This window comes from Podarcis muralis, chromosome 9 (genome assembly GCF_964188315.1).
Source record: "Podarcis muralis chromosome 9, rPodMur119.hap1.1, whole genome shotgun sequence".
NCBI classification, from domain to species: domain Eukaryota; kingdom Metazoa; phylum Chordata; class Lepidosauria; order Squamata; family Lacertidae; genus Podarcis; species Podarcis muralis.
Window position 1 is genome coordinate 60,847,519 of NC_135663.1, and position 9,954 is coordinate 60,857,472.

General features: G+C 42.4%; 1 protein-coding gene across 1 annotated transcript in view; it reads right to left on the reverse strand.

Moving 5' to 3' along the window:
* KLB (klotho beta) overlaps positions 1-8,195 on the reverse strand; it is a 28,954-nt gene extending 20,759 nt beyond the window's left edge. Inside the window, exon 1 of the mRNA XM_028744303.2 lies at positions 7,341-8,195. Within this exon, the coding sequence (XP_028600136.2) occupies positions 7,341-8,075 (735 nt within the window). The 5' untranslated portion in view covers positions 8,076-8,195. The remainder of the gene's footprint in view (positions 1-7,340) is intronic.
* Positions 8,196-9,954: the final 1,759 nt, after the last annotated feature.

A 9,954-nucleotide genomic window follows, 5' to 3' on the forward strand; every position in this document is an offset into this window, starting at 1 on the left:
AGGAGTGACAATACCTTTCCAAGTATCAAAGGTCTTATGCCGACTAGATACCCAAGATTAGGTTGCCAGCTACCAGCAATTTCAGTGGTTACTAGATAACCAAGATTTTATCTATAATTCTATAGTAAATAGGAACTCATTGGGGTGGGGGGGAGAACCAAGGTACAGTCTGCATTTATTTTATTTTGTAATCTGGAATGCAATCTGCTCCCTGACCCGGCCACAACTTTTGATTTGGGGAGGTGCATGGCATTTTACAAACCGAGCACCCAGTTACGTTGCCCTGATAGACAGAAAACACATAGTCTGGCTCACATGGTGAAAAGGGCCTAAATCCTTTGCAAACTCCAAATTTGAATGTCTCTAAATGTGCAATGTTGAGATAAGTGAAACTAAAGCCGCTATGTTCTGCTACCTGAACAACACCCTGAGCAAACTCTTGCACAAATAGAAACACGACCAGAGCGGCAGAATCTTATCTATGCAGACTCTTGCAGAAGCTCCCATTCAAGGCTGTGTATATATTACATTTTCAAACCACATTCAAAACACATTCTTTCCCACAGAGAATTCTGGGCACTTAGTTCTCCCCTCAAAGAATTATAATTCCCAGCCATGCTTAACAAACTACAGGGCCCAGAATTCTTTGAGGGGGAAATGTGTTTCACAGGTGCTTTCAAGTTATCATGTGAAGCATATTTGCTGACCAGTGTGAGTGGATATTTTCTTTCTGTCCACAGGCCTTTGAATCGGGGTCCTTCTCCAAATTCATTTCAGCATTATAACACTTTGATGGTTGAGACAAAATTAAACTTACACTTCTGTCATCATGCCCCCAGTCACATTTGTAACTGAATGTTAAATTTATATGTCAGGATACCTCAGGTGATTAGAGCGTGATGCTGACACAGCCAAGGTTGCAGGTTCGATGCCTGTATGGGACAGCTGCGTATTCAGGTTGGACGAAATCACCCTCAGGGTTCCTTCCAACTCTATAAGGATTGCCATATGTCCAAAATTTCCCAGACATAGCTAGAATACAACGTTGGAAACAGCATCTGGGCGGAAATTGATATAATGTCTGGGAAAATCCAGACATTCCATGTTGGAAGTCTAAATTTTGGCGAATTTCCTTAAAAATAGCTCAAACACTTCATTGTTATTTTTTAAGATTTTGCAAAAAAAAAAGAAGCTAAATAACTTGCTTAGTCTACTGCTGATTAATCTAGCCTTCCTTCACCCCACTTCAATTCTCTTTTCTCAATAGTTTAAATTTGGTTTAAATTTGAATTCCTACCACAATGTATCTCTTCAGAAACACTTTTACTCAGATTATGCACTACTTACCATGAACAGCAAATGCCACGATCCGTCTGTGGTTTTCCATCAAAAAGCATATGACACCAAGGAAATTCTTACAGCCTAATCCTATACACGTTTACTTGCTTGGAAATCTCATTGAATTCAACTCAGCTTCTGCCCAACCCAAGTCAGTGTAGCCTCACATCTCTACACTAACAGCAAAGTCATTATTTGAGTCCTGATCCTTATGTAGCCAAAACTGTGCCATCCACTCTCAAAAAGCAGTATCAGTAGGACTGGTTTTGGAGAAAAAAATCTGTAGGAAAATAAACTGAAATGGCAGGGGAAAACCCAAAATCTTTCAGTGAGGGCTGAGAGTGTGCTCAGTGAGCAATAGAGTGCAGCGCATCTGTTGGGAGGAGAAATGGAAAATTGGGTTGCAGATGGAGTATCCTGGAAAGGAACATGGCTAGCTGTCTGGAACTGAGGCTTAACGGGAACACTCCAAATTATTTAATGTAATGTGTCATTTCAAAGCAATCCTCAGCCTTGAACTCTTTTGCTGTAGGTTGCCCTGATCCTTGGTGACACCTGAGCTCTGAAGCTGAAGGCCATTGGAGGGTCATGACACCTCTGCCTTAGTAGGTCCACTGTGACACTGAAGAATGTTCAGGGAAGGTCAGCTTGCAGCTTTCAAACAGGGGTTTGGGCTGGGTGTTTGTCAGTATGCGGATGATACCCAGCTCTACCTGTCTTTAAAATCAGAACCAGTGAAGGCGGTGAAGGACCTGTATGAGGGTCTGGAGGTGGTTGGAGGATTGATGGCAGCTAACAGATTGAGATTGAATCCTGAAAAGACATAAGTACTGATTTTGGGGGACAGGAGGCAAGCAGGTGTGGAGGACTCCCTGGTCCTGAATGGGGTAACTGTGCCCCTGAAGGACCAGGTGTGTAGCCTGGGAGTCATTTTGGACTCACAGCTGTCCATGGAGGCACAGGTCAATTCTGTGTCTACCAGTTCCAACTGGTACACAGGCTGAGACCCTCCTTGCCTGCAGACTGTCTCGCCAGAGTGGTGCATGCTCTAGTTATCTCCTGCTTGGACTACTGCAATGCGCTCTACGTGGGACTACCTTTGAAGGTGACTCAGAAACTACAATTAATCCAGCTAGACTGGGGACTGGGAGTGGCCACCAGGACCATATAACACCAGTCCTGAAAGACCTACATAGGCTCCCAGTACGTTTCCGAGCACAATTCAAAGTGTTGGTGCTGACCTTTAAAGCCCTAAATGGCCTCGGCCCAGTATACCTGAAGGAGGATCTTCACCCCCATCGTTCAGCCCGGACATTGAGGTCCAGCTCCGAGGGCCTTCTAGCGGTTCCCTCCCTGCGAGAAGTGAGGTTACAGGGAACCAGGCAGAGGGCCTTCTCGGTAGTGGTGTCCGCCCTTTGGAATGCCCTCCTATCAGATGTCAAGGAAATAATAACTACCTGACTTTTAGAAGACATCTGAAGGCAGCCCTGTTTAGGGAAGTTTTTAATGTTTGATGTTTTATTGTGTTTTTAATATTCTGTTGGGAGCCGCCCAGAGTAGCTGGGGAAACCCAGCCAGATGGGCGGGGTAAAAGTAATATATTATTATTAATATTATTAATTATTATTAATATTATTAATTATTATTAATATTAATTATTATTATTATTATTATTATTATTATTATTATTATTATTATTATTATTATTACCTGGAGATGCCCACCATGTTTCTTATGGAGAGAATAACATTCCATAAGAGAAGAGACTGTAGTCATTAATTGACTGGCTTCCACTGCTAGCAACATGTATGTCTCCAAGTTTATTACTTTGTGACAAATGGTTAGTTAACAACTGTCTGGGAAGGGCGCGATATCAGTAGTACAATGGGCATCATAATCCTTGTGTTTTCTCTATGGGGTTCTTGCATATCTTGTGACAAATTAGAGGTAAATCATTCCTTGATTTTAGGGCCTATACTTGAATAAAGTAAAGATTCCTTTATCTTATTATTTTTGCACAGCTCCTATGAACATCCATTTTAACCCAGGGACATTCACAATCTTACATTCAGCGTCTCTCTTTCCTGGTTAAACAAAATGAGTATTCCTAATACAATTATTAGCAGAATGTGGCTCAGTAGTAGAAGGTCCTTGGTTGGATCTCTGGAATCTCTGGGGAACGACTCCTGCCTGAAATTGTGAGCAGCCACTATTGTCTGTCTTGCAATAAGGCAGTTTCTCATGTTCCTACCCTGCCCTGAAAGAAAGTAAGACAGGGAAAAGTCCAGCTGACTCATTCAACTTATGTTGGTGAAACAATTCTTATCTGCCTTTGTTGACAGGTGGAGGGAACCCCACCAACTGACTCCAAACGGAGGTCAAAACATGAGAGTTTGCTATAAAAATAGAGCACACCGTGTTCTTTAATTTCTGCCAAATGGAGGAAAACCTGGCACCTGCACTTCTTTTGTTTTGAGAGCAAAAGTGTAAATCAGATTTTGAAAAAGAAAGTCAGCAGCAAAACCTGTTTTAAGCATCATGGAAGGCTTAGAGGGCGTACCAGTCAGGATGATGGACAATAACTTTCTGTATCATAGGCAAGAGCAGAATAGATACAGAAAACAAAGTCCAGTGCCATCTAGTGACTAAACGATATAATGACACTATCCACATAATGTATCCACTCCAAGTGACACTCAGCCTAAAAGACAGGGCTGAACCTGAACTTCCTACTGATTCAGACATTTAAACACTACATTGGATCGGCTCCTTTTCATGCTTGTTTTAGGAGATCATAGAACCATAGAACCATAGAATTGTAGAGTTGGAAGGGATCCCAGGGGTCATCTAGTCCAACCCCCTGCAATGCAGGAATCTCAGCTAAAACTTCCATGACAGGTGGCCTTGGTGGATCAGGCCAATGGCCCATCTAGTCCAGCATCCTGTTCTCACACACAGGCCAACCAGATGTCTGTGGAAAACCCGTGAGCAGGATGTGAGAACAGCAGCCCTCTCCCCTCCTGTTGTTTCCATTAACTGGTACTCAGCAGCATTGCTGCCTTCAAAAATGTGCAGGCAGAGAACAGCCATTATGGCTAAAGGTAAAGGGACCCCTGACCATTAGGTCCAGTCGTGGCCGACTCTGGGGTTGTGGCGCTCATCTTGCTTTACTGGCCAAGGGAGCCGGCGTACAGCTTCCAGGTCATGTGGCCAGCATGACTAAGCCACTTCTGGCAAACCAGAGCAGCGCACGGAAACGCCGTTTACCTTCCCGCCAGAGCGGTACCTATTTATCTACTTGCACTTGACATGCTTTCGAACTGCTAAGTTGGCAGGAGCAGGGACTGAGCAACAGGAGCTCATCCCATCGTGGGGATTCGAACCACCGACCTTCTGATCGGCAAGTCCTAGGCTCTGTGGTTTAACCCACAGCGCCACCCGCATCGTAGCCACCAAAAGCCCTCTCCTCCATGAATTTGTCCAATCCTCTTTTTAAAAGGTTTCCCACTTCTGGTGTAGACAATTCTGAGCAAGAGTGCACCAGGCAGTTTCCTGTGACACAACAGCAGGAGTGGAAGAAAGGAGCAATTAAGCTGGGCTCCAGTGGAGCCCCCCCATGTATCCTCTGGGGGAGGCTAGTTGTCAAATGCACCCCTCGCTTAAGAAACCTTCCTTCACTGGACAAAATTTCAAGGCCTTGCTTTCTGCTGGATAAGTGGGACTTGTAACTCTGTGAGTTAGTCCAAAATCAAGTGCCAAATGGTCAGCTCCTAGGAACATCTACTGCTGTTGGCTCCTACGGTGGTGGTGGCATCCAGAATTTGGCTGATTTCCTCCTTTCCATTCTACTACATCATGTGCTGCTTTTTCTCCCCTTAAACTCTCACTCACTCACTCACTCACTCACACCCAGTGTACCTGAGAGTTGCTCCACACGTATCGGACCACCACCTGATGACTTACAGTTGAACAGAACAAGGTGACATTAACATTCTATGTTTAAATGTGTGGAACATTGCAATTTCAGGAAAAAAATACATTTAGCTTAAAATTAATTCAAGGCAAGGTGCAACCTTTAGATTTTTGTGAAGTGTGGTGGGATTTTATACAATATGCTAATAATAATAAATTAAATGTATTGATTCCAGAAGCAAATAAGAATGTTTGGCTATCATGAGAATGTCAGAATATAATTTCAATTACGGTCCTGATGATTATGCCATGATATTAGTTTATGAATATCACAGCAGAGCTATGGTGAAAAATAATAAAATTTACAAGAATAGAAGTAAAAATGTGAAATGCCTGAAAACAGATAAAAATATTGGAGAGGGGGACATTCTGGCTGTGTTTGGTTTGTGATGCTCACTTATTCAATCAGGTCATCATTTGATGTTGCAACGCGCAGGTGTGGACCAACTCTCTCCAAACTCCTTTCCTTGCCTTCACTCATTGTTGAGCCTCTGTCTAAGAAAATTCCCAAGACAGGTTTGGCAATAGCCACTTATGAAAGACTCACTTCAAGGGAACTCGGATTTTAAGGACCCTTTTTGCTAGGGCTAATGGGAATTGTAGTCCAAAACACCTGGAAGGCACCAAGTTTGCAACGGCTAACCTAGTTACTTTTTGTGGGCTGAATTGCAAAATGATTGTGTATGTGGAATTGTAGACAAGCCCTAAGTTACCACAAGAAAGACCAATGGATATTATTTTGGCCGTTCTGTTCAAGGGATGCTTTTCTCAAATGATGCCGTTGTAGTGGGGGCTGTACTTTTCTTCTTATACCCCCTCCCCCAAATTATGCAGAGTATTTCTGTGTACAAATTTTAGGGCATGATCCACAGTTGGAATAAGAGCTCTGATTTCACTAAATGATAACCAAGTCAACAGAAAGAAGCTAACTTCTGTTGGATATATAATTCAGCTAAGGGAGGGGTAGCTACCCTAGCTCAATTCTAATAAACAGCTGAAAGCAGAATTGGCTTGACGTCATTCTTCAGGTCTTCAATATTGACATAAAGGATATTTCTCTTCAGACAATTAAAAAATACTTGGTAACATTGTTTGTTCAGTATAGTGGCTACTATTTGCGGTGTGATTGTATCAGATTTGGCTGCATTATTTAATTATTCTCTATGTTTGATTGCTTCATCAAGCTACAATTTGTCAGCTTTAGGACAATTTAATATGTGTTTCTTTTAGGGAAATCAAATAATATCAGCATATGCAGGCTATCCTTATGGTCCAAGGCATGAAAGGGAGTGCAAGGGGTTTTCTTTGACAGACAAGCTGTTATTAAGGCTACAATCCAACCAGACTTCAAGTGCTGTAAACATATTTTGATTTGAATGGGAATATACTGTGCCATCATAAGCATTGCTCAAAACGTAACACCTATTGAATTTGATTAGGCTGGTCCCCTAGTCAGGGACTGCAGATTAAGAGACACATGCTTGACTTGAAATTTATGGTACTGAAAGAGTCATATTTAACTAAATTCGTCTCAGAGCAGCAGACCCACTGAAATTAATGGGCCTAAATTTAAACATATATATCCAATAACTTCAATGGGTCTTCTCTGAGTAGAACTGGCATTGGCTACAACCCAATAAGTCCTTAATTTATGGGGGACCAGAGCTCAGCGGTTGGCAACATGGTTCAACTTCCGACATCTCCAATTAAAAAGGATAGGGTGAAATGCAATGGGAAAGACCCTAGCTGTCAGTCAAACAACTGATCTAAGGCAACTTCAAGATCCACAACTGGAACATGGCCAAATTTGCTGCTTATTTTTACTTTTAATAAAACAAGTGTTGAAATCATTACATGGACAAAGACAAGGGGCAGCACGTTTGTTTCTGCCCAGGCTTTTAGCCTGCAACAAGAATACTGATTATCACAAGCATTACTCTCAGCTTTGCAGTCATTGTATAAATATTATACTGGCTCTCCAGTGGCAGTGAAATTTAAATCTGTGACAGTGAAATCTCTCTGTACTGTACCTTGATCAGATTATGTCCTACCAGAGGGACAGTGCTTTCTTCCTTCTCTCCGGGTGCATGGATCCCTGTGCCATACCCGTGCCAAGCAACTAGATAAGGATTGTGGATCGTAATCCAGTACTTGACTCGATCGCCAAAAGCTTGGAAGCAAAAAGTCGCGTAGTCATCGAAAACACTGATTAGGGATTCGTTTTTCCACCCTCCATACCTCTCGTACAGAATCCAGGGCAAATCCCAGTGGTAAAGGGTGACCACAGGCTCAATATGCCTCTGAACCAGAGCATCTAGGAGACTGTTGTAGTATTGAAGTCCCTTTTCATTGACAGATGTCACCGTCCCAGTGGGAAAGAGCCGTGGCCATGAAATTGAAAAGTGGTAAGAAGAAACTCCCAAAAATTCCAGAGCTGCTAAATCTTTCTGCCAAAAAATGTAGCTGTCACTGGAGTCATCTGTCCTGGAACCAGCTCCCAGCTCTGAACGGGCAAACTGCTCCCATATCGATGGTCCCCTTCCATCTTTCCTTTGGGCACCCTCCACCTGAAAAGCACTGGTCCCCACACCCCAGAAGAACTTTTTGGGGAATGTGTCCCGCAGAAACATCTGGGTTTCATTCACAAAACTTGAACTGGACTCTTTCCCCCACACAGATCTTCCATCGTTGTCAAGCCCAGCAACTGTCAGTATAAAAATGAACGTCCACAAGGCTAGGGATCCTTTCAGCTGCTGCATAAACATTGCGCCTTTCTGGAGTGTACGCTAAAAGTCACATTTTCTTTTTGGCGGCGCCTGCAAATGCATCCATTCCCCGGGATCCCTGCTGCATAGCTTGTCTTCATTTGCCACAAAACTGCTGGAGTGTCTTATCAAAGCTTCAGCAGGGGGAAAAAGCAAGCTTGTGACTGTAAAAACCCTGTTAATGATTAGCTTGGCATTGCAAGACTTAGGATGGGTCACGAAAAAGCAACATAATCCCAGGGAGATCACCTTCTCATGACCACTAGGACACCTGAGGGAGATTCTTTTTTTTGCCGCAGAAAAAAAAAGAGGTTCGAATCACGAAGGCTTCCCTCCATCAATGCCTAGTTGTTCTGAATGTCTGAAATGGCAGCCTTGGCAGCTGTCTGTCAGAGAATGCTAGCGGCTGATCCAATTACATTTAAAGGGAATAGAGACAAATTGCCTTTTTGACACAATTACCCACATGCAGAAAACATGCTGCCACTGCTTAATCAAATAAATGGTAATTAATAGGAGGAAAGGCCAACCAGAATTGTCTTCAGAAGCCCCTGCAGCTACACGAGGATTTGTGAAAGGCTAGCCAGTTTATGGCAGCATGAGCTTTTATAGGTAAGAGCTCTGCATACCTTTCAACGTTTCTCTGATGGGCAAATATAGGATGTTGGACACCTGGCTTGACAGAATACACGTGAAAAGGATCTAGGGGCCTTAGTAGACCACAAGCTTGACACGGGTTAGCAGAGTGATGCAGCAGCAAGAAAAGGCTAATGCTATTTTAGGCTGCATCAATAGAAATATAGGGTCCGGAACAAGGAAAATAACAGTAGTACTGCTCTATTATTTCATGATCAGACCCCCACCAAATCTACAATTGGATGATTCTATGACATAGGACACAAATATTTGAAGAAAGGCATCTCCTCATCTGCTTGTTCAAACCTTATGATCTACAGAGGGTGAGATCCTGCTCAGCTATTATGTATTATGCAATGATTTGAGATTGGGTCTTCTCTGCCATGGTCCTGCCATGTGAAAATATAGTTGTTGTCTTCATTGACAACTCAATAGATCTTTCTTTAGGCAGAGACGGAGTGTAGTTGTAGTTAAGAATGTTTTGATAAAGTACTGGTATTTGCTGTATTTGGTTTTATGCTTCTGCTTACTGGTTTTAATGTACCGTATTTGAAATATACTCGGAGTTGAGTGTTGAGTGCTCCTTATTTTACCGATTTTGTCGGATTGTTCTTGATGATACTTTACAGATATCAAATAGAGATTAAACCAAATAGAAAGGCAATAACCATACAGGTGGTTTTACATGCTCTTGTCTTGACACATCAGTGAGTGTGTAAATTCTGTGCAAGGCTGCAGTTAGGAGAATTTAGCATGAAACAGGCATCACAAATCTTACCAGCATTTCCTTCTCTATCTTCATTAGCCTCCCTTATATGAAGGAAACGAACATATACAAGAATAAGGCAGTTGTTCCCAGCAATAGCGTATTTCTCAGCAGGGATTTTTTTAAAAAACAAAGTGATGTAGGAACCGGTCAATAAGAAAAAAAGAGGAATAAAAAGGCAATATACTGTATTTTCAATTAGATTAAATAGACACTTTTATATGTGGCTGGAACATAACTATCAGTTGACAAGGACTCCTAATATGAGATTAAGGGGAGCCAAACTATGTGCCATAACTTCCCCCTTTACTTCCCATATTTTTTTCACCATTGTTGTTCAGTTAGTTAGTTGTTGAGTGGAATTCTAGGACCTTGATATGCAAAGTTTTGTTGCCGTTTATACTCATTTCCTCTTTCTTAACCTGCCAGTGCTTTAATTCCAGACTAAAATGCACAGGGGCTCATTGCAAGCTTGCA